General features: G+C 37.7%; 1 protein-coding gene across 5 annotated transcripts in view; it reads left to right on the forward strand.

The window, feature by feature from the left end:
• Positions 1-23,939, forward strand: part of LOC132600379 (DExH-box ATP-dependent RNA helicase DExH14) — a 34,246-nt gene that overhangs the window by 9,753 nt on the left and 554 nt on the right. For 2 of the 5 annotated variants that reach the window (XM_060313493.1, XM_060313502.1), the window contains 33 exons: positions 160-234; positions 326-457; positions 550-615; positions 1,856-1,921; positions 2,020-2,142; positions 2,643-2,792; positions 3,575-3,787; positions 4,806-4,961; positions 5,043-5,267; positions 5,347-5,448; positions 5,528-5,608; positions 6,000-6,080; positions 6,431-6,634; positions 6,745-6,861; positions 6,939-7,061; positions 8,550-8,639; positions 8,722-8,847; positions 8,948-9,010; positions 9,124-9,212; positions 9,387-9,477; positions 9,596-9,745; positions 9,836-10,027; positions 10,121-10,186; positions 10,854-11,009; positions 11,138-11,281; positions 14,856-14,923; positions 15,002-15,167; positions 15,272-15,334; positions 15,533-15,628; positions 15,887-16,054; positions 18,200-18,370; positions 23,384-23,533; positions 23,600-23,731. In XM_060313493.1, the coding sequence (XP_060169476.1) occupies positions 160-234; positions 326-457; positions 550-615; positions 1,856-1,921; positions 2,020-2,142; positions 2,643-2,792; positions 3,575-3,787; positions 4,806-4,961; positions 5,043-5,267; positions 5,347-5,448; positions 5,528-5,608; positions 6,000-6,080; positions 6,431-6,634; positions 6,745-6,861; positions 6,939-7,061; positions 8,550-8,639; positions 8,722-8,847; positions 8,948-9,010; positions 9,124-9,212; positions 9,387-9,477; positions 9,596-9,745; positions 9,836-10,027; positions 10,121-10,186; positions 10,854-11,009; positions 11,138-11,281; positions 14,856-14,923; positions 15,002-15,167; positions 15,272-15,334; positions 15,533-15,628; positions 15,887-16,054; positions 18,200-18,370; positions 23,384-23,533; positions 23,600-23,731 (4,095 nt within the window). Of the gene's footprint in view, positions 1-159; positions 235-325; positions 458-549; positions 616-1,855; positions 1,922-2,019; positions 2,143-2,642; positions 2,793-3,574; positions 3,788-4,805; positions 4,962-5,042; positions 5,268-5,346; positions 5,449-5,527; positions 5,609-5,999; positions 6,081-6,430; positions 6,635-6,744; positions 6,862-6,938; positions 7,062-8,549; positions 8,640-8,721; positions 8,848-8,947; positions 9,011-9,123; positions 9,213-9,386; positions 9,478-9,595; positions 9,746-9,835; positions 10,028-10,120; positions 10,187-10,853; positions 11,010-11,137; positions 11,282-12,013; positions 12,167-13,186; positions 13,486-14,855; positions 14,924-15,001; positions 15,168-15,271; positions 15,335-15,532; positions 15,629-15,886; positions 16,055-18,199; positions 18,371-23,383; positions 23,534-23,599; positions 23,732-23,939 lie in introns of those variants that run through there. The other 3 variants (XR_009567191.1, XR_009567190.1, XM_060313518.1) reach the window with 3 other exon arrangements.

Raw genomic sequence — 23,939 nt, forward strand, 5'->3', positions numbered from 1 at the left:
TGGGAAGGAAACCTTCTCCATTGTCGACAACTTCTCATAATATGACTTAACGTAAACATTCTCTTTCTCCATATATATCAAGCTGACTTAGAAACATGAGTAGAAGTATATATTATATTATAAAGTTGCACTTAAAAGATTTTATATTCATATCAACAGGTTGAATTGTCTGGTAAAAGTACAGAGTCTGATCTGTTCGCAAATGACGAGCATCCTCAATATGAGATTTTAAAGGCAAGCAATTCTATTGTCCTGTACTTTTATATTTTCTTGACATCCTTATTATGACATCTTTTTCTTAGGTCATTCCATTTATGCATTTCAGAGGGAAGTTCTCAAGTCCAGAAATAAGGAGGTCGTCCAACTGTTTGAACATGGGATTGGCATTCATCATGCTGGAATGTTACGTGCTGACAGAAACCTAACAGAAAGACTTTTCTCTCAGGGACTTTTGAAGGTTGGGTTGTTTGCTTTTCCAGTTATTCGCTGACATTTTTTCAATCTTTGTATGGTTTTTCTTTTAACTTTAAAAAACTCTGGTCATTCTAGGTCCTTGTTTGCACAGCAACTTTGGCATGGGGAGTCAATTTGCCTGCTCACACAGTTGTGATTAAGGTTTGTGAAATGCTTGTTCCTGATTCATGTGTATTCTTTAAGGGTTTCTTAGGTGTAACTTGAAGCATGTTAAGAAATAAAATTAGAGGAAGCTTGCACCAGTTTTAATTGTGTGCATTGCATTTTCCTTTTGACTTGGCTGCCATGTATCCAAGCGTTAAATGAATAGTTTGAGCTCGAGTCTGGTACCTGATTTGGGTTTGATTTAGATTGAGCTGAACTGGATCATTCTGCATTACGTTTCTGTAGAATTTAGTTATCAAGTATGAAGAATTATCTATACCTTTATTACAATTCCATGAACATGCATTTACTGTTTAAGCTGAGCTCTAATATATAGCACATTGGAAGAATCAAATTCTAACCATATATGGTGAAATAAGCGGGCAGTTAATTATAGGATAACGAAAATCAAGTTGATTACTTCTGTTTAGAGACTTTGTTGTCATAATTTGAAACTTAGTATTTCAATGTCCATGAAGATCTTTTGGTACCTTTTCTGGTTTTCTTGGTTTTGTTTCATTTTCTTTTTGCGTCTTTGTGTGTCTTTAATCAGAGCTGAGGTTGGGCTTGAGAACTTGTCCAAAAGTTTTTTGTTCAAACATTACAGCCTTACCAGTTCAATTTGAAACTAACAGATATATTTTTAACTTGAATCAATTTCATTCCTAACCTCCCATGTTTTGTCCTTGCTTCATTGCATGGTTCACTATAAAATAGGGTAATCTTGGTATTGAAAAGGCCACCTTCATGTGAACTGATCAAAGGAAAGATGTTAATCATTTTCTGATGATTCTAATATGATATTGGTGTTATGCTAACTGAGCTCAACCATATTGTTAATGTTTCCATTTGAATCATGTCTTTAAGGCCTTGGACTTTGCATCTGATAGAACCCAGCTCATGGTAGAAATGTGATGCAACATTCTGGAATAACTAGGCACTCCATTGAGAGTGTTATCCTTCAAATCGTATGTTCCGTTATGCTTTAATCGTTAATTGTCTGAAATTTCACATAAAACCTCTTGCTAACAAAAACTCATGGTGCTTGGCCCCTAGTTTGGTCTGAAACATGTACTATATATGTAACTCGTGTGCTAAACTTAGTTGAATGCAACTCTATTCATTGAGGCTTTTCATTTTATTTGTAAGTTAGTTTGCAGCTTTTTCACATGATATATTCTTTTGCATGGTAAACCTGTCGTGTGGTGAGTAATGCTTTAACATTTCATCTCTCCAGGGAACTCAAATATATGATCCAAAGGCTGGTGGATGGCGAGATCTGGGTATGCTAGATGTTATGCAAGTGAGACTTGATCTTCTTCGTGTTGTTACTTTTATTTGGTTAGTAATGTTGATCGGCTCTCATTTATTGAGCTGTTGCGTAATGTTCTTCCCTGGTAGATCTTCGGACGTGCTGGAAGACCTCAGTTTGATAAAAGTGGTGAAGGCATTATAATCACTTCACATGACAAGTTGGCTTATTATTTACGTCTATTGACAAGTCAACTTCCTATAGAAAGTCAGGTAGAATGCTTATTCTATGCCAATATTAGACCTTTAGTTGTCTATTTGTTTCCTATATGCAGGGCTAGCTTTAAATATTTTTCTGAATACATTCCTCCTTTTAACTGTTGTAGACAATAGCATGGTTATGTAAAAAAAGTTACTTCTTAAAAGAAAGCATGCTATGTAAAATGTTGAAGCTTTTCTACTATCCACACGATTTCTTTGAAGCTCTCATAGACAATTAGTAGATGTTACTCATTTTACTTCTCTAGTGAAAAAATAAAATGAGGTTATTCATTTCTGTCTTTTGTAAATTGCCGTCAGTTTGAATGATATTCTGCCCATATAAGATATCCAAGTCCCTTTGGACAATTTTTTTTTTTTTTGTAACCGATCAGCTTCACTTGAAAAAAGAGGGTATTGGAAATTCACAGCTCTTTGCAATTTTTAATCTCTGTATTAAACATTCTTTAAGGATTCTGTTCATTGACTCTCTTTCTGAACTTGTTATCTTGCAGTTCATCAATTCCTTGAAAGATAATCTAAATGCTGAGGTGGTACTAGGTACTATAACAAATGTTAAGGAAGCTTGTGCTTGGCTTGGTTACACTTACCTTTTCATTAGGATGAAGATGAATCCTTTGGCCTATGGTATCGGATGGGATGAGGTATATTTTCTTTTATCTTGGTCGTACATCATCTTAAACATAAATGTTTGATTTGTTTATTGTTATCAGGACACTGTAATCCATGTATTCCTTCCCTTTCAAAGTTAAAAAAGTACGAGACCAACAAGAAAACGATAAACTAATGGATTCAAAGTTGCCATGTACTACTATAAATCCTTTTGGGGACTAGTGGACGAAAAGCCAATAGATTATTTTGTGCTAAATCATGTGTTGTCCAGGTGCAAGGCCTTGCATTACATTCATTTTGTTCATTTGAACATTGAATAGTATGAAACTTCTCTTGTTTAATTTTAATTCCTTTTCTTTATGGGGATGGAGGGAGATTGAGGAGTTGAATGCTTGGGAAATGAAATTTCTATGTAGGTGGATTTAATGTGTTGTATAAAGATAAATGGAATGGAGGATTATTAGATACGTGCATTTGTAATTTTGAGGAAATGGGAGCTTGATCGATATATCTTTTGGTTTGAAGAAGTATCGCAGATGAACAAGTCTTGCTTGACCGCCAAAGATCTTTAGCTCTTTAGTATATAGGTGATGCACCGTTGGGTGTCAAGATTACCCCCGAGGTTCTCTTGTTGTCTTTTCTTGAATACAGCTTCAATTGTCACTAAATGGCATTGATAAGTGTGTAAATCATATATTGTTAATATTTCAAGATAAAGTCAGTTTGAGGCACTTTTTTTTGCAAGAGGTTCCGGGAAGCAGTTAAACAATATTGTGCTCAAACTTCAGCTGAAGCTGTCTTTTCTCTTTTGCAGGTAATGGCAGATCCATCATTAAGCTTAAAACAAAGAGATCTTATAAGTGATGCTGCTCGTGCACTTGACAAAGCAAAAATGATGCGTTTTGATGAGAAAAGTGGGAACTTCTACTGCACTGAGCTTGGGCGTATTGCAAGCCACTTTTATATCCATTATACTAGTGTTGAAACTTACAATGAAATGTTGTCACGCCATATGAATGAAAGCGAGGTATTTTGTTTTGTTTGCCATCTCTTTCACTTAATGGATCACACAATTTGCTTTGTTCAGTTACTTTTTTGCCACTTTTTGTTTATGATCCTATGTTAGTGAGAATGGACTTGTCTACAGGGAAAAATGTCAGCTACAAATTGTTCTTAAGACCACTGCTGACTCTTTGTTTGTACAACAATTTCTCAGTACTGGAGAACCGTTTTACCACATATAGTTAATTCCTTGTATCTATTGTATTAAATGTGCTCCAAAAATTGGAACTAATGGTCTTTGAAGATAGAAAAGGTGCTGATCTGAACATAATAATTGTCATTGAAACTTTTGTCTTTTATAACTGATAAATTCTTAGGGATATCGGAGTAATTTTGAGTCAGTTCTGTTTTGGAAGTGATAATGTAAATCATTCCCAAACTGATACGATAAAGCCCGGGAATATTGAGGAAATTATTATTCAAAAAGATACAGGACATTGCTGCTTGTCAGATAGACAATGATCCTCTATTACATTTTATGTGACACTTTTCCTCTTTTTTGGTTGTCTCACATTGTTTTGCACATTCTATTTACTAGTATAATGCATGCATCAGCACAATGTCCAACTTAAATTCGTTGCATCATCTGTCACATCTGATGAAGAAAATTCATAATGAACTTGAATATTTAGAAGAACTTCTGTTCTAAGGGCAATTAACCTTAAAAGTAAGTGAAGTTTCTTCTTAGTGTACTAAACACTAACCTATCTCCTGTAAATAGGACGGAAGCGATTGTTCATTTATCTCTAGCTAAAGCATTGCTTTACTGGTTGCGTATTACACTTATGTAGTGTAAGTTGCCAACTATTTGAGTTTTCCATCTTCTAAGTTATGGTCCTCTTTGTTATGTTTTTTGATTGTCTGTGCCACAAAATACTTTCATTTAATAGTCATGACTTCCATGCACATGTGTGCTAAGCTTTGCTGTCCATTGTTTTTTGTTGTGCTTTCTCTGACATCTATTTTTTTTCTCTGGATATTAGTTGATAAATATGGTAGCTCATTCTTCGGAATTTGAAAATATTGTGGTCCGAGACGAGGAACAAAATGAGCTTGAGACGTTGGCTCGCACATATTGTCCATTGGAAGTCAAGGGTGGCCCATCTAACAAACATGGAAAAGTTTCAATTCTTATTCAGGTCTTGGTTTACTCTTTTTGTCCATTAGAAACTGTGGCTTCTCAACATATAGTGTTTTAACACGTTGAATGTATCTTGCAGTTGTACATCTCTCGAGGATCAATTGACACGTTTTCACTGATCTCTGATGCGGCTTATATAAGTGCAAGCTTGGCTCGTATCATGCGGGCCCTTTTTGAGATTTGTCTGCGCAGAGGGTGGTGTAAGATGTCTGCTCTTATGTTAGACTATTGCAAGGCTGTGGATCGCAAAATATGGCCCCATCTACATCCTCTTAGACAGTTTGACAGAGACATTTCTTCAGAAGTTAGTTCTCTATAAATGACTTTCTGTTAAATTAAATTTCAACTAGTTTATGTGTGTTAATTAAGAACTGGTGTTTCAGATATTGAGGAAGCTTGAAGACAAGGGGGCGGATTTGGATCATTTACAAGACTTACAAGAGAAAGATATCGGAGCTTTGATTCGTTATGCACCTGGAGGAAAGGTAAATAATTTTTTACAGGTTTTTGGATCTGAGGCTTACCTTTTGACCTTCAGTTTAAGAAATGTTTTCAAAATTCCAGGTTATTAAGCAATGTCTGGGGTATTTCCCATCAGTCCAGTTGGCTGCTACAGTAAGTCCAATCACTAGAACGGTTCTGAAGGTGTGTACATTTCTGCACTCGCTTTTTCCCTCTTGTTTTACCTGAAATTTACTCCCTTTATCGCAATTTAACTTCCAATTTCCTTCTCGGACAATCTAAATAGAGGTATCCATTTTACTAAAAGAAACTTTTCCCTGCCACATTTTAGTACTTGTCAATACCATATGAGCAATAGGGTAAAAAAAAAAAAAAAACTAAACAGTGCAAATTCCTCAATACTTAAAAACTCCTACCTTTGGGGCCACTTCTACTTATGCAACTATACTATTGACACCTGCGGCCACTGGCCGGTCAAAGAAGAAAAACTCAGAATGAGATGGAAAAATCATCTATCTTTTCCTTCTATATTTATCAAATGGAAAGGGAGATTATCATGTAGCTCCTTTATTAGGTTGATTTGGTGATAGCTCCTCAGTTTGTTTGGAAGGATCGAATTCATGGCACTGCACTGCGCTGGTGGATTCTGGTTGAGGTACCCACTTGTTCACTTATCTTATGCTTTGATGGATATAGGTGTTTATCAATTGATGTCCAGATTAATGCCTCTTCAATTGACATGTTAATCAAAACCTAATATTGTATATTATGCTCAATGCTTGCCTTTGAATTTTTAAACCTTCATTGTAACTGTTTCCATCACATCAAGTCGGCACACGTAAGTCTTGTTTTTCTTGAATATACGACAAACGTTCCAAGTGCAACTCTTAGTGGGAAGGAATTCTCACTTTAAGCCATTTTGATCTTATGACTTAGCTAGGAAATTGTCGTCAATATTTTACTAGTATATCTTACTAACACATTTGTCTAAAATATCTGCTTTAGGATTCTGAAAATGACCACATTTACCATTCAGAGCTCTTTACCCTCACAAAGAAGATGGCCAGAGCGGATCCACAGAAACTATCCTTTACTTTGCCAATCTTTGAGCCACATCCTCCGCAGTACTACATTCGTGCTGTTTCTGATTCGTGGCTACATGCAGACGCTTTGTACACTATAACTCTCCACAATATTACTCTTCCAGAGGTTGTTTTATCAAGTTGAATTCATCTCTGTATTGTTGAATATCTGCAATACGTCCTAAAGTTTGAATTTTGAGTGTTGGTTTTCTTTGACTTGAATGAATGATTCTTCAGGCTCGAACATCCCACACTGAGCTTCTAGATTTAAAACCCCTTCCTGTGACTGCACTCGGCAATGGAACTTTTGAGGCCTTGTATAAATTTTCACACTTCAATCCTATACAAACACAGGTGGATGTCTAGTTCTTTTGTTTTCTTGAATTCGATTATAGCTCAATATCAGCAGTAGCTTAAATCAATTTTGGCAGGCTTTTCATGTGCTGTATCACACAGACAAAAATATCCTCTTAGGAGCTCCGACTGGAAGTGGGAAGACGATATCAGCTGAGCTTGCTATGCTCCATTTATTTAATACACAGCCCGATATGAAGGTACTTTGTTGCAATTTGTTTTTCTAAATGCTTCCACATGGATAGTCACTTGTTTTATCAGTTTTTTTATTTTAGTATGTTTTTCCCACGTCCAATTTCCCTCGGGATATAGATTTCACTTTTTAACCGACCTTGAATAGTCCTTTACATTTTTCAATAAGAAAGTGTTAGAAGCAATGCCATTTCTCAAATTATGTGAGGATGTATTTATTCCTCCAGCTCATTTTAAAGCTAAACTTATTGAGGGGATAGATTTAATACTTACTATCAGATCTTCAAAATGATACTCACGTGCCATGCCTTATGCTCTTCAATTCATTATGATCTGGATGAGATCTGGGTTCTTGGATATGGAACCAGAGGTGATTTTAGGTTTGCTTTTTCTGTGCAAATTTGATGTCAGTTTTTTTCTCGTGTCACTGTGTTTTTGCTGCAATCTCCTTCACTAGATCAGATCTTGACATTTTTTTAATGCCCTTTTAGATTATTTTTTTTTGTGCGTTGAGCAATTAGTGTTGAGTTATCTGTTCTGGGAAAAACCATTAGGGGTTTTAAGAATAAGAAGAGTCTTGCATTGATTAATTGTAAGAACTTGACTTGCAAGCCTACACTGCCCCATACTGTAATGGTTACATGAGCTGTAAATACAGACAAAAGAAGGATATCGCCTCCTCCTATGTCTAGTTGGTATAGGATATTAGTGGTTGATGAGATTTAGGTGACCGTACAGCCCAAGACCTTTTAACTATTTCAATTTCACAAGTAACTCCAGAGAGATGTCTCTCTCATGCTTTAGATGTACTCAGATGGGAGGTGCGGCAAAAAATGTGGATCAACTTCGTGAAGAGTCCCACATCTGTCTTTTAAGGGATGGGTGGTCTCTTTAATATGGCTTAGGTGGTCCTCATCCCTTGAGCTAGCTTTTAGGGTTGAGTTAGGCCGAAGATCCATTTCTTTACATGGTATTAGAGCAGGACCCGTTTCAATTCTTGTTTCCCTATGTTGGAGAATTGCCCATGCTGGAGCGGGGTGGTGGTGGTGGTGGTGTGAAGAGTCCCACATTGGTCCTTCAATGGATGAGTGGTCTTTTAATAAGGCTTGGGCAATCCTCACCTCTTAAGCTAGCTTTTGGGGTTGAGTTAGGCCCACAATCCATTTCTTTACAAACTTTATCCTCCTTGGTTAGGATGTAAAGATACCAAATTTATCCCATAGGGGATATTAGGCACTTTATTATCCCCTTGGAAACGTTTTGGGATTATAATTCCTGATTCTGACCAGTTAATTGCTTTATCTTTTTGTTACCTTATCCAAAAAAAAAAGGACTTTTTGTTGAATTTATAAAAAAAGAAGAAGACAATATTATGTGCTGATTCAGATTATTGGGAAATTACGTATTTAGTTTTGTCTTTTTAAGATTCCCCATCATTATACGTGTATCTCAACTTCGTAATTGCTTATGATATTTTAAGGATTTTCCTTCTGCAGGTTATCTATATAGCACCTTTAAAGGCTATTGTACGGGAGAGAATGACAGACTGGAGAAAGGGTCTTGTTTCCAAACTTGGAAAGAAGATGGTGTGTGAAGTTTCTTTTGTTTGGGCATTATTTTTATGTCACATAGATGTGCTATCACTGCTGATTCAAATATCTTGATTAGGTTGAAATGACTGGTGACTACACCCCGGATCTAATGGCTCTCTTGTCAGCAGACATCATAATCTCCACTCCCGAAAAGTGGGATGGTATCAGTCGCAATTGGCACAGTCGAAGCTATGTCACTAAGGTGCAATAGCTCATTCATTTTTTATTCTTTTGCTTTTATTTTTTAGCTATTCGTACGTAATATCAAAATTACAATCAAATGTTAAAACCTAAATCTATAGGTTGGACTTATGATTTTGGATGAGATTCATTTACTTGGAGCTGATCGAGGACCCATACTTGAGGTACACAGTTGTCACTGAATATCTCTCATTCTCTTCACCCTTGCATGGTCCTTGATTCATTGATTATATCGTAATCTCTTGATCATCTCTAATGCTATATTTTCTGATTGTAGGTTATTGTCTCAAGGATGAGATACATATCTTCTCAAACAGAGCGTCCAGTTCGGTTTGTTGGTCTGTCGACAGCATTAGCAAATGCACAGTATGTGTTTCATTGGATCTATATTTCTTGCTCTTGTCTTGTGTGCAAACATGCTACTTGGTTTTGTGGAGTTTTTGCTCTGTAGATTGTTCCTTTTGGCTATAGATTGCAAGAGTACAAACTTTAATGTTGTTAATTTTTAAATAACATTCTTACATTCATCTTTGAACCCAGTAATTTGGCTGATTGGTTGGGTGTCGATGAAACTGGCCTCTTCAATTTCAAGCCAAGTGTGAGGCCTGTTCCTCTTGAAGTTCATATTCAGGTAAGTGTAGCTGTTGATTATAAGCTGCCCAAGTGCCATCATCATCAAAGTAGACTAAAATATAAATACCTATAGTATTATGCTATTATCTTGATTTATAAATTATTTCCTTTAACAGGGATATCCTGGGAAGTTTTACTGCCCGAGGATGAATAGTATGAACAAGCCCGCATATGCTGCTATATGTACCCATTCACCAACAAAACCTGTTCTGATCTTTGTCTCGTCTCGTCGCCAAACAAGGCTTACAGCACTGGACCTTATTCAGGTGAGATAAAAAATCAAACTGTGTCGATCTAAATATTTCTATCTCATAGTGATGGTAACTAATCTGTCACGTTTTTTCCTGATCTCAAAGTTTGCAGCTTCAGATGAGTACTCGAGGCAGTTCATAAGCATGCCAGAAGATTCACTTCAGATGGTTCTTTCTCAAGTCACGGACCAGAACTTGAAGCACACCTTACAATTTGGAATTGGGTTACATCACGCCGGGCTGAATGATAAAGACAGATCATTGGCTGAGGAACTGTTTGCAAACAACAAGATCCAGGTAACTATATCATCCTCAAGTTTATAGATCTATAGGAGCAATAATATGCTGAAATTGGAAATTATTCTGAGTCATTTTGGTTGCATCTTTTAGGTGTTGGTTTGTACAAGTACGTTAGCATGGGGTGTGAACCTTCCTGCACATTTGGTTATTATTAAGGTACGTGTCTGTATGTCGTGTTATCCACTTTCCAGAATTGGGTCAAATACAGGAATGGCATAATAGCATCTCCCGTTGGAATGCACACATATCATGGGCTTGTTGTCATCGTCGTTTTTCAGCTTTATTTCATCACTCTTACCATATAACTGGATCACATGACATTTTACTGGTTTTAAAATTTGCTTTAGGCCATTTCTTACTAACAAATTGAGTCCCTTTGATGTTATTATTCTAACTAAATTTTGAAGATTATTTGAAGTTCCTATATCGTTTTCCCCGTTTATTATTTATGTTTGGAAAATACTCCAAAATCAACTTTGCCCCCAAATCTTCTTCAGGAGTGCTCTTTCTTTTGCTTTTCTTTAGTGTGAGGTCGTTAAAACTCAAGTGGTTTATCTCTCTGATTTATGCGGATCATTTGGGGTATTCTTTTTGTAAAACTCTTCTATTTGTCGTTTTGTTGCCGTAGGTAAATTTTCAATTCTTCATTTCTCTCAAAAACTAAATACATATATTTCTTCGCCTTGTGTTCCTTCGATGAGTTTAATCTGCTCATCATAACAGATACTGTGTTTTTATGTTTCTTGATGTCTGTCAAACTTCATCATGTGTCCTCAGGATACACATCATCTTTGGTGTTTAAAATATATAGATCCTTCTGCAGGGAACAGAGTATTATGATGGGAAGGCAAAAAGATATGTTGATTTCCCAATCACTGATATATTACAAATGATGGGTCGAGCTGGTCGTCCACAATATGATCAACATGGGAAAGCTGTTATTCTTGTTCATGAACCCAAGAAGAGCTTTTATAAGAAGGTGATCTATATTTCTTTTCCTTGAACACTTCATCTTGACTATACTGTTGCTTTTTCCTTTCTTTCAATTATTTAAGTGACTAGTCTATTGTATTTTATTGCCCAACATATTATACTCTCCTTTTGCAGTTTCTATATGAACCATTCCCAGTAGAAAGTAGCCTGAGAGAGCAATTGCATGACCACTTCAACGCTGAGATTGTTACGGGAACAATCTCTCATAAAGAGGACGCAGTGCATTATCTCACTTGGACCTACTTGTTTCGTAGATTGGTACGGTTTCGTGATCCTAGGGCAGACAATTTACTTTCTGTTGCTCCAAATTTTCAAACTTGCATTACCAATCAAGGAAAAAAATTAATCTTGCACCAATGGCAGTGCTAAGTTAGGAACCACCATCGTTAATTGATACTCTGCTTGATGCATGTTGTCTTTCAGCAAGTAATTATGAGTAGGCTACTTAGTTGCAAATCGATATGGGTTACTCATTAAGGTAAACATATTAATACAAAATTTCTATGTAGTGAACTAAGTTGTGTCTCCTACAGGGGAGAACCATATAAATAGAAATCCAGTAAATGAAATGAGTCTTTTGAAATGAGGTAGATTTAATGTAACCCGAGAGCTTTAAGAGTTGATTAGTTTAGCTGGCAAAAAGGAAAGATGAGGGAGGATGCAATAGGGTGACCTTGTTGCCATTTTATCTTGCTTATGCTGTCTATTTCGGAAGGCAAAGTTTTATTTGCTAATTTACAAGTGCAAACATGTGACAATTGAAATTGGGAAAAAAAAGTAGTGGCCAAAGGGCTAATATCTTTCTGCTAGGGTGCTCTATTTTTTAATATAATGTTCACTTAACTATTAAAGAAAAGGTTGATTGCAGTTGTATCAAGCAGCAGTTGTTATCTGATATAATATCTACTTCTTGGTGATCCTCATACTAAGAGGATCTGTTTCAGACTCTGGCGGATTTTAAAATCTAAATTAAATTTAATCAACACGCAGACAAAGGGAACACACCTGGTCACAGCTATAGTTGCACAAGAAAAACACGTGCCTGTTTGATGTGGTTTACAAGCTTACTGCTTCTAGATGCCATCAAAGCGTTTACGACAAAAGAAAAGTAAGGAGAAAGTGAGGTCTACTCCACGTAGCCAGGTATTATCAAAGTGCAAGTTGAAACAGCTCCTGCCCATCTTTAACCAGACCCCGAGGGACAGGAATAGCTAATCTGCAAATTCTGTATATTAATTATTTAACTAGACAGACCTTGCATTTTAGGTAGGGGTGGCAAAACTAGCCCAAACCCATTTGACCCATCCAACCCACCCAAGCTTTAATGGGTTTGGGCTAGAGTGATTTTGAAGATGGGCTGATTTGGCTTAGCCCAAGTTGACCCATCACAAATCATCAGCCCAAACTGACCCATCAACTGCACTGTGTTCAAAAGTATAAAAGCTGCAAAACATGATTAACCTTTTTTTAATCATTATTTAATTTTTCAAATAATTTTTTATTTTTTATTTTTTTAAGAACAATATAATTTATGTTTTTTATTTGATTTTTTTTTTATTTCTCTATTTCCAAAAAGTATTTAGATTTGATTTTCAAAACGCCATTTATTTGGAAAAGCATGAGCGAGAGAATATTTGCAATCAAAGAATATCAATATTTTTAGTTTCTCAAAATGTTTTAAAACTGGGTTGAGTTGGGCGGGTTGGGTTAGGACCCATCATTTAGCCCATCTTAGCCCAAGCAAGCTTTGGGCAGGGTTGAGCTTTGATCCATCTATTGATTCAGCCCATCTTGACCCATCCAACTTTAGCCCAAATGGCCCATTTGGCACCCTAGTGTTAGGTTGTGGCAAAATTTATTAGTTTTTTAACATAAGGTCATTTTAGATTCAAAATTAAAGCACTAACTTTAAAGGAATGGAAAAACCAGCATTGAGTGGTGAAACAATGGCTTACTTGTTGCTACTCTTTGCATCATTCCGCCTCTCGACAAATGCAGTGCCAACTGTAGGTGTCGATGTTGCATGTGTAGTATGTTCCACCTCATGCAAAAGGACTAGACAAAAGTTACATTTTCTGTGTACTGCCTGTTGTCCGAGTTAGAATAATGGGAGGTGCCACAGATAGACGTGACTTATTCAAGATGAGTGTATATTATTTGCAGATGACATAGTATTGATCAAAGAAACGCGGTGGAATTAACGATAGGCTGGAAGTTTGGAGACAAGACCCAGAATCTAAAGGTTTTCAGGTTAAGCAAGACTAAAGCCGAGTACCTGGAGTGCAAGTTTAGTGACGCAAAACATGCAGCGGAAGTTGGAAGTGAAGATCAATACACAAGTCATACCCAAGAGAAGTAGTTTCAAGTATCTTGGGGCTATAATCCAAGAAAACGGGGAGATTGACGATAATATCGCACATCGTATTGTAGCATGATAAGAATGTGTTACCAAGGGTTTAAAGGTAAGTTCTACAAAGTGGTAGTTAGACCTACATTGTTATGGGGCAGAGTGTTGGCTCGAAGATGAAGGTAGCGGAGATGAGCATATTAGGAGGGATAGGATCAGGAACGAAGCTATGTAAGACAAGGCGAGTGTGGCCTCCGGGGCGGACAAGATGAGGTAGGCAGGGCTGAGATGGTTCAGGCATGTGAAGAGGAGGTGCTCGGATGCACCAGTAAGGAGGTGTGAGAGGTTGGCTATATCAGGTTGTAAAAGAGGTAGGCCAAAGAAGAACTGGGGGGAGATGATTAGACAGGACAAGACACATCTTTAGCTTACTGAGGATATGACCCTTTATAGGAAGGTATTGAGGTCGAAGATTAGGGTTGAAGGGTAGTAGATAGCCGAGTGTTGTCGTACTTTTCGTGGGAGAAGCAAGGGGCTAGTCTCCTCTTCACATCTTCTCCTTATTTAGTAGTACTACCTTCGTCCAATTTATGTGGCACATTTCGAGATTCAAACCGGTTTTTCTTTGACCACAATTTTTTCATGTCTTTTAAATATTTTGAATTGTCAATTATTGTGACTTATAGTACTCTCTACGTAGTTTCCAAATATGTAAATTTTATGTCAAAAAACTTGAAAATTCTTTGTCTGAATACACGTTCAAAATTAACAAGTTTGACTCTCGAAATCTGAGTTGTGCCGCATAAATTGGGACAGAGGGAGTATTATTTAGTATTCGCATAGTATCTCATTCTTCATTTTTACTATTACATGTTGCTTCTTTTGCTTTGTTTATTTTGCTATTTTGCTGTTATTTCCTTTCAATCCTGCTTTGATTACACTTCTTTTGAGTTGAGGGTCTATCGGAAACAACCTCTCTACCCCATAAAGATAGGGGTAAGGCTGAGTACATCCTACCCTTCCCGGACCCCACTTGTGGTATTAAACTGGGTATGTTGTTGTTTGTTATATTGAAATAGAAATTCACTTGATTTATGGGTGAGTCACCATAGGGCATATTGGTTATTCCGTGGTTCAAGAGGAAGTCTTGCTCTATTGGCTGGGCCCCTCCACCTCCAATCATTAGATTTGTGGTTCGGGACACTCAGAGGGAAAAGTAGGAGATCGCTGTTGCCCCTCGGAAAGGGAAATGGGGTTTAAAAAAAGGATGTTACCAAATCAAAAAATATAAAGGAGAGATGACATGACACTTGAATGAAAAGAATTAGAAGAAAGTACAGTTTCACCTCAGTCTACTAATGCATTTCTATGGATCAATGATGTTATCAAGAAATTCTTCTATTTTTGTAGAATTATCAAAAATGATGTACTGTTCTTTCCCTGCTAGTTATTATGTTTGCCAATCACAGAAGTCTTTTCTGGCAGATGGTTAACCCAGCTTATTATGGCCTAGAGCATGCAGAACCTGGGATTCTAAATTCTTATTTGTCTAGGTAAAATGAAAGCATTGCATACTCCTGAAATAGCTTTTCTTGGATATTTCTGTTTGTGCTCACCTTATTTATAAACAGCTTGGTGCAAAGCACATTTGAGGATCTAGAAGACAGCGGATGTATCAAGATTACTGAGGATAGTGTCGAACCACTGATGTTGGGCTCGATAGCATCTCAGTATTATCTCAAGTATACCACTGTATCAATGTTTGGCTCAAAAATAGGACCTGATACATCGCTTGAGGTCCCTATAATACCTAACATGGATGTTCAAACCTTATTTCTCCATATTAAATGTTTTTAAATTATATTTTCTTGGCATTTCTTCCTGTTTATCTTTTACTTCAGGTTTTCCTACAAATACTGTCTGGTGCTTCTGAATACGATGAGCTCCCGGTGAGGCATAATGAGGTAATTTTCTCAGCTAGGCAATATATATTTGAAGCCAGTTGTTGCATACACTTGTGAATTATTTGATCTGCAAATCTGAAGTAGTACGTATATTCCTCTAAGAAATTGCCTATGGATTTAAAACTTTAAAACTATACATCAGCTGCTTCTTTATTCGTCTATTGTACACATCATCTGCTTATTGTTCTCCTATTCCAGGAAAACTACAATGAAAAATTAGCTGAGAAAGTTCCATACGCTGTCGACCACAATCGCTTGGATGATCCTCATGTGAAAGCAAATCTGCTCTTTCAGGTAAGGGTTTTGGCTTTGGCTGCTAGGTTCTGTTTATGTCAACATATTTTCCTCTCTCTCTCTCTCTCCAGGGGCCAACTGCAGCCTTGGATAATGGTCTGACCCTGCTGCCCTTGTCCACTTAAATACTAGACTTAGTTTGCCGAACCTTTGACCCAAGTCACAAGTCCCTCAACCATTGCTACTTGAACTAAGCCCTGGGGGGCTATAATAATTTTTTCTTTTTCCTCTTTCCTTACACATGTCACTGTTTTGCAGGCTCATTTTTCCCAATCAGAGCTTCCAATCAGCGATTATATCACAGACTTGAAGTCTGTGCTGGATCAAAGTATACGTATTATCCAGGCTATGATAGATATCTGTGCCAACAGTGGATGGCTTTCAAGTACCATTACCTGTATGCATCTGTTGCAAATGGTCATGCAGGTCTTGCTACTGCTTCCAAAGCTTCCTTTATCCATTCACTGTAAAATGGACTACTATACTGCTTTTATCAGCTCTTTTATATATTGTTATATCGGTCTTCCTTCCTTGCTTTCTTTTTTCCTTTTTATCTTAGGAGTTCTCTTTTCCTGTGTTTTTCTTTTCTTTTCCTCTTTTTTGGGGTTGTCAGCATGTCCTTAATGCTGAGGAATACAAAGTTACCTTCTTCGGAAGAAAAACTCACATCATAACGTGAGAGAGGGCGCAAAGAAAAATAACTAACCAAATTCCAAACTTGTTGAATAATCTAATATTTTTTGGGTCTTTTTATCGTCAACTCCAATGAATGGAGAGATAGAGTTGAGCTATGTCGCACATAGCAGCATCACATATTTCCGTTACATTTTTACCTTTACTTTTCCTGTTAAAAATAAATCTTATAAGAGTATCCAGTTAGAACTTCTAGGATGGGTGCTAACATGTTTCCAAGTGTTGTAGGTCTTAAGGTCAACCTCCGAAAATATGAAATCAACCCCGTTAGAGAGGTGCAGGACATTAACATGCTAGCACAAGTATTATTGCAACTCTACCTATTTCATGTTTTTTGTTTCAAGCACCAGCTAGCATCACAAAAAAGTTGGGAAGACCCCAAAGCAGTGCAACAGACAGGGCAGGGAAATTCCATCTGGTACGGTGGGGGACTGTGACGTCTCCTAATGTTAGGTGGCTTGGGGTTAAATATTTAAGGGTGTATAATGAGGCTTTGTTGGAGCAATGGCTATGGAGGTTTAGGGTAGAGGTGCAAGCTTTTTGGAGGGAGGTAATAGCAGAGAAATAAGGGATCTCAAGAGGGGATTGGAGAACAAACAACGTTGTTTTACCTTACAGGTGCTGTATGTGGAGAATATTTTGGAAGGCGGGTCGAGTTCAGTGATAACGTATCATTTAGGATAGGAGATGGAAGATTAGTTTTTGGGGACACAGGTAGTGCAGGGACAGTATTTTAAGACGTACCTATCTAAAGATTTATAGAATTGCATGTCAAAGAGAGTTCCAAAAAGTCCGGAGACTACAATATAGAGGAAATTTTTGGGATTTGAGTCTGAGGAATTTCAAAGACTTGCAGGTGATTGAGTGATTGAAATACTTAATGAAGGTGGTGTTTTATGTGCTAGGTTGCGAGTGAAGATGTGAATCATCTCCTTTTACATTGTCAAGGTAGCTTCTAGGTTATGGTGGGAATTTTTTAGAGGGTTTGATATGGAATGGGTGATGGCTGGCACTGTGAAAGATTTGCTATTCACATGGAATTGTGGAAGATGGAAGAGTAGGCACAGGGCATGGAATGTAGCTCCTTTAGCATTGATGTGGGTAGTTTGGAAGTGAAGAAATATGAGCGCTTTTGAAGGGGTCGAGAATAATTTTATATAGTTTATGAGTAGCCTCATCCCTTGTTTCCTTTGGGTGTACCCATGAGATTCATCTTTGTATAGATGATCTGGTAACTTTTATGGAGAACCATACTTTTTTGTAGGTTCTCGTTCTTGGTATACCACTTGCATGCAGGTGTTTTTTGTCCTTACATTTCAATAAAGTATTGCTACGTTATGAAAAAAAAAGGTGGCCTAAAATTACATGAAGGGAAGTTGTCTCACTTAATTTATTTTTTCTCGAAATCAATGGCAACTTAGATGAGAACAGAACGGAAACAAATGATCTCTGTGTGTGTGTGTGTGTGTGATGCCAGCTTGTTAGGATTAAAAGTTCATTGTTGTTAACTTACATAAGGTCTAGCGTTTCCAAGGAGTATATTATTAGGGCAAGGACTTATTTGTCAACATAGGATTAAGTTTAACATTTAGAGAATCTTTGTTATTTGAAAACCTCTATTCTGTTTTAGATGACAAATGTTCTGGTATTGGAACGAAATTGACCCAAATAGAGATGAAAAGATGCAGATGATTTTATACCATTCCAACTAGTTTGGGATTGAGGGAGAGTTGGTTGATTGGTTGATCATTTAGAAATCTTTCAAATGGTGATTTTGAACAAGTTCTTAGTATTCTTACAAAATTTTGCCCTTGGTCATTAGCAACTAGACTTTGTCCTAGAGCATCATTTGATTATTTGTCTTTGTTTAATCGACAGGGCTTGTGGTTTGATAGGGACTCTCCTCTTTGGATGTTACCATGCATGACTGAGGATCTACTCAGCTCATTGCATAAAAAAGGAATTGCTAGTATCCAGCAGCTGTTGGATTGTCCTTCAGAATCTTTGCGAGCTATCACTGGGAGTTCAGCTGCCTCGAGACTCTATCAGGTTTGTTCTAATTAGTTCTAGTAGTTGATGGTGTTTTGGCAAAGTCATTCTCCTGTCCCACTGAAAAATTTGTTGATTTATTGCATCCTAAGAATGTTTGTTTTGAACATGCTTCAATCATCTATGGCAGAACTTACTCCACACTGTTAGAAGGCATGTTTCAAAAATTAACTTCAACACAACTTCTTGTATAGTTTTCAACCTTGGACTGCAGTTATCGCTGTTTGATACGTATAGGCATAAGCTTAAGAAAAATTAGAACTAAAAAGGCCTTTTCTATCGATCTCTCTGTTTTAAACCTTATGGGTTTGCTTCTGGGGTATGTGTGTTGAAAGGACATGCTGAAGTTTGTCCAATATGAGGTAGCAGGACAGTTAACAGCTGTGATTTGTTCCAAAGGAAAAACTAATGAAGCAAACCTGGAAAAAAAAAATCAAGCTTCATTAACCTATCTCATTTTGATCAAGGCAAGCATTGACATATTTGGTTAATTGGAAAAACACTCAAACACTGGAACTCAGCATCTCATGATCATGATCAGACTAAGAAACATCCTTAAATAGAAAAACAGGAGGGGAACATTCTGGTCCTTACTGAACCCCTTAACCTCCTCCCTGGAGTTTTTTTGACAAATCACTTGATCTATTTTGAACAGTAATTAATTTTAGGAAGTTGCAAGAGGGACTAGGGACTATCTGCATGCGAGTTGCTCTAATTCTTAGTCCATTTAGTTCTTTGCTTCTACAGTTTTCTTTGATCAGGCAACTTAATTTAGTTCATATCTTAGTATGAATTGGTTCTGTTATAAAAAAATATTGCATAATGCATGCGTATCAGTAGCTTCCTATTTTGTCGGCCCTAAGCTATAAATCACATGTGGCCTCTTTGTAAATTAAGTTGTATAATGATATACAGGAAACGTTGACAAGCATATGGAGGGATATTCTTAAAGTCTGTGACCATCTCTTCCAAAGTTTAAACTATTAGAAAGTACATTTTTATTTACTTAATTATCTCTACAACACGCTCCCCTAATGAGGTTCTAATTCTTTTTTATTGGTCAAACATACTGAAATTCTTTTCTGATAATGAGTGACAGTGAGACTCAAACCCAAAACCTGTGTCTGGTCTGATGCCATGTTGAATTGTATGACCATCTCTTCCAAAAGCTTAAGATGTTAGAGAGAGCACATTTATGTTTACTTGATTATATTGGGGTTACAGGAGGGAGAAGAGGAGTCCTAGGGCTCGGAAGGTTGCCCCGCTAGCACTGGTGTGGGTAATTTGGAAAGAGAGAAACCAATTATCCTGGAAAGTGGGGATTGGGAGGCCACACCTTCTTATTTCAAATTTGAAAACATGTGGCTTCAAGCTGAGGGTTTCATGGACATGATAGAAGGATGGTGGATTTCTTACACTGTACTAGGCACCCCAGACTTTGTGCTAATGCAGAAACTAAAGAATCTCAAGAAAGACATAACTAAATGGAATAGAGAGGTCTATGGAAAAATTGAGGCTCAAAGGAACAAGGCACTCAAAGAACTTGGAAAGCTGGACCAGTTAGCTGAGCTCAGAATTCTATCTACAGAAGAGAGAGGTCAGACATTGAATCTTAAGCTTGAACTTCAGCAAATAGCAACTGCTGAAGAGATCTCATGGAGACAAAAATCAAGATGTTTATGGTTGAAAGAGGGGGATAAGAATACAAAGTTTTTTCAAAGAATGGCCAACTCTCATAGAAAGGGTAATACTATTGACAGACTCAAAATAGGGAATGAAGTAATTGAAGATAAAGAAAGGATCAAGAATGGTATTCTGGAGTACTATCAACAAATCTACAAAGAGACTGAATCTTGGAGACCCTCAGCTGTCTTTGAAGGTCTGTCAAGTCTCAACACAGTTGATAAAGAGGCTCTTGAACTTCCTTTCACCGAAGTGGAGATCTCAGAAGCTCTCATGACTTGTGCCCCTGACAAAGCTCCAGGCCCTGATGGTTTCACTATGGCCTTCTTTCAGAAATCATGGAACTTCATCAAAGCAGACCTACTAGCAGCTTTTAATTTCTTTCATCAGAACTGCCAAATGGTGAGATCATGCAATGCCTCTTTCATTGCTCTTATCCCAAAGAAGAAAGGGGCCGCGGAGCTTAGAGATTATAGGCCTATAAGTCTTATAGGCAGTGTCTACAAATTGCTGGCCAAAACTCTAGCAAAGAGGCTGGGAAAAGTGGTGGATTCCTTAGTTTCTGGACAGCAGAATGCTTTTATGAAGAATAGGCAGATCACTGATGCATCCATGATTGCCAATGAAGTGCTAGACTGGAAAATTAAAAGTGCAGAGACTGGGATCCTATGCAAATTAGATATTGAGAAAGCTTTTGATCAGCTTAACTGGGCTTATTTAGTAAACATTTTGAAGCAAATGGGTTTCGGGGAAAGGTGGATAAGGTGGATTTATTTCTGTATTTCGACAGTAAAGTTTTCAATTCTGGTGAACAGAAGTCCAGTTGGGTTTTTCTCTTCTCAAAAAGGACTCAGGCAGGGGGATCCATTGTCCCCTTTCCTCTTTATCATTGCGATGGAAGGATTATCTCAACTATTAGCAAAGGCCAAAGAACTCCAGTGGATTCAAGGGTTCCAAGTGGGCAGAAATCCTTCCACCTCAGTATCGGTCTCTCATCTACTATATGCAGATGACACTCTTATATTTTGTGGAGCTGATTGTCAGCAGGTCTCTAATCTCAACACCACCCTCATGATCTTTGAGGCCATCTCTGGACTTCATATCAATATGCTTAAGAGCACTATATATCCAGTGAATGAAGTGGCCAACCTAGAAGCTCTTGCTGATATACTTAGCTGCAAAACAGGCTCCTTCCCCACCACCTACTTGGGACTTCCTTTGGGTGCTAAATTCAAATCATCTGGGATGTGGAGTGGGGTCATTGAAAGAATGGAGAAAAAACTAGCCACTTGGCAGATGCAATACCTATCATTGGGTGGTAGGCTTACCCTCATCAACAGTGTCCTAGACAGCATCCCTACTTACTGTATGTCACTCTTCCCTATGCCAAGCTCAGTTCTAAAGCAAATTGACAGGCTCAGAAGGAAATTCCTATGGAAAGGTAACAGTTACTCATAAATTCTCTTTGGTTAAATGGCAATCAGTTATTCAACCCAAAGGCCAAGGGGGGCTGGGAATCAGAAATCTTAAGCTTCATAACAACAGCCTACTCATGAAGTGGCTTTGGAGATATGGTCAAAATGAGGCAGGGTACTGGAAGGAAATTATCAAAGCTCAATATGGTATTCAAGGCCACTGGACTGCAAAGAAAAGCAATGAACCACATGGTGTTGGAGTATGGAAACACATCAGTAGTCTCCAAGAGGAATTCTTCAAGGCTGTCTCATTCAAGGCTGGAAATGGGCTTAAGATCAGATTTTGGCAGGACAAATGGCTCAGGGACACTTTAGTAAGAGACTCATTTCCCTCACTATTTCTGATAGCTTCTAACAAAGAAGCAACATTAGCTCAATATAGAGATAACAACTGTTGGACACCAATTTTAAGGAGAAACCTACAGGATTGGGAAGTTGATGATTTTCTTTCTCTGTTACAAAGATTGGAACAATGTATTCTGGTGGCTGAATCGCAGGACAAAATCCTCTGGGGCAATTCTAAGGAAAAGATTTTCACTGTGAAGGAATGTTACAACTGGAGCTCCCAAAATAGCCTTTTAGAGGTTTGGCCTTGGAAGCTTGTATGGAGAACCAGACAGCCTCTCAGAGTTACTTGCTTCATTTGGACTGCACTGAAGGAAGCATGCCTAACACAAGACAATCTTAGGAGGAGAGGTGTAATCGTCGTTAACATGTGTGCCATGTGCAAGCAGGCCAATGAAAGTGTCAACCATCTATTTTTGCACTGTCCTGCAGCAGCTAGACTCTGGTATTTCTTCTACTCTATGCTTGGTCTCCAATGGGCAATGCCTTTCAACATCAAAGATGCCTACGCTAGCTGGATACTCTGGAGAGTTGACAAATCCATTAAAAGAATCTGGAGAATGATTCCAGCAGTAATTTTTTGGAACCTATGGAAGGAGAGAAACAGTAGATGCTTTGAAGGAATCTCAACTCCTATTTGCTCCCTAAAGTCTAGGTGTTTAGCTACTCTTTATAGTTGGCATTTTTTTGCTCCTGTAAACAGTGTGGGTAACTTTCTAGATTTTGTTAGCTCCCTTTCTCTAGTTCGGTAGACATGGACTATCTTTAGATTGCTTTTCTACAAGTTTTTGCTGAGTCTGCTTCATGTTTCTGTTTGAAGCAGCTTCTCACCTATCTGTAACCTTGCATCTTCTTGATGCTTTACTAATGAAATTTTATTACTTTACCAAAAAAAGAGAGAAATCGGAGACCGTTTGAAGGGGTTGAACTAGATTGCAAAGTTGCAAAATAGTCTTTTGTTTCTAGTTTCTCATGAGTCCCCTGTTTGTATAGAAGCTTGGGTCTCCTTTTTTGAGAATCATGTTTTGATGAAGGTTTTCTCTTTTTGGTATACGGGGTCTTCTTCCCCCAATTGTTAATAAAATTATTTACCTTTATCAAAAAAAAAAATACTTTTATATCTTCAATAGAATGGATTGGTTTTCAGCAGAATCTTGTTGAAGTAGCCTTCCCGACGTGTTGTCCCAGGTTGATGCCGAAAGACCAACTTTTGGACATACTTGTTATGAGTTCTAATTTCCTTCCTACCTCTCACGTCAATCCGGGGTATTTGTTCCATGTTTTTGGGCCCTCCTCCCGTTGTTTCCCCTCAGAAATCGAGGGATCTCTTGATCTATGCCAAGTAGACAATGCGATGATACTCTTAACATTGTATGTACTAAATATATATGTGTTTTGTTTGTCAAGATCCGCTTTTGTACTGTGTATGGTGAGTATTGGGAAATCTCTGCTTGTGGTAACACGTATACTAATTGTAGATCTGATTCACGCACTTGTACTTTTTGGACAGGATATGCAGTGTTTCCCTAGGATTCGAGTTCAATTAAAAATTCAGAAAAAGGAATCTGATGGTGGCAAGATTTCTACCTTGAACATTAGATTGGAAGATGCGAACACTCAGCGGAAAACAGCAAAAGCTTTTATCCCACGATATCCAAAGGTATTGAGTTCGTTCAGTTTTGTGAACTGGAGTATGCCAAACACTTAAACATTTTGCTCTTTGCAGGTAAAAGATGAAGCTTGGTGGTTAGTCCTTTGTAATACTTCTGCGAGTGAACTGTATGCTCTGAAGAGAGTGTCTTTCTCTGGTCGTTTGCAGACACACATGAATTTGCCATCCGCTCTGACCAATTTCCAGGTTGATATCTGATGATATAGTATATACTTGTTTTTGGTATTAAATTAACCTGCCAGCTTTCGGTACACCAGTGAGCTGGCTGGTGTTTTCCCCTCTTTTGGTTTAGTAGAATCAATGTCCCAGTAGCAGTCATTTCCTTGCTATGATGGTCAGAGAAATTAAACATCTGCTCTTCACCCAAAAAAATAAAAAATAAATAGCAGCTCAG

The sequence above is a fragment of the Lycium barbarum genome, chromosome 1, assembly GCF_019175385.1.
Source record: "Lycium barbarum isolate Lr01 chromosome 1, ASM1917538v2, whole genome shotgun sequence".
NCBI lineage: Eukaryota > Viridiplantae > Streptophyta > Magnoliopsida > Solanales > Solanaceae > Lycium > Lycium barbarum.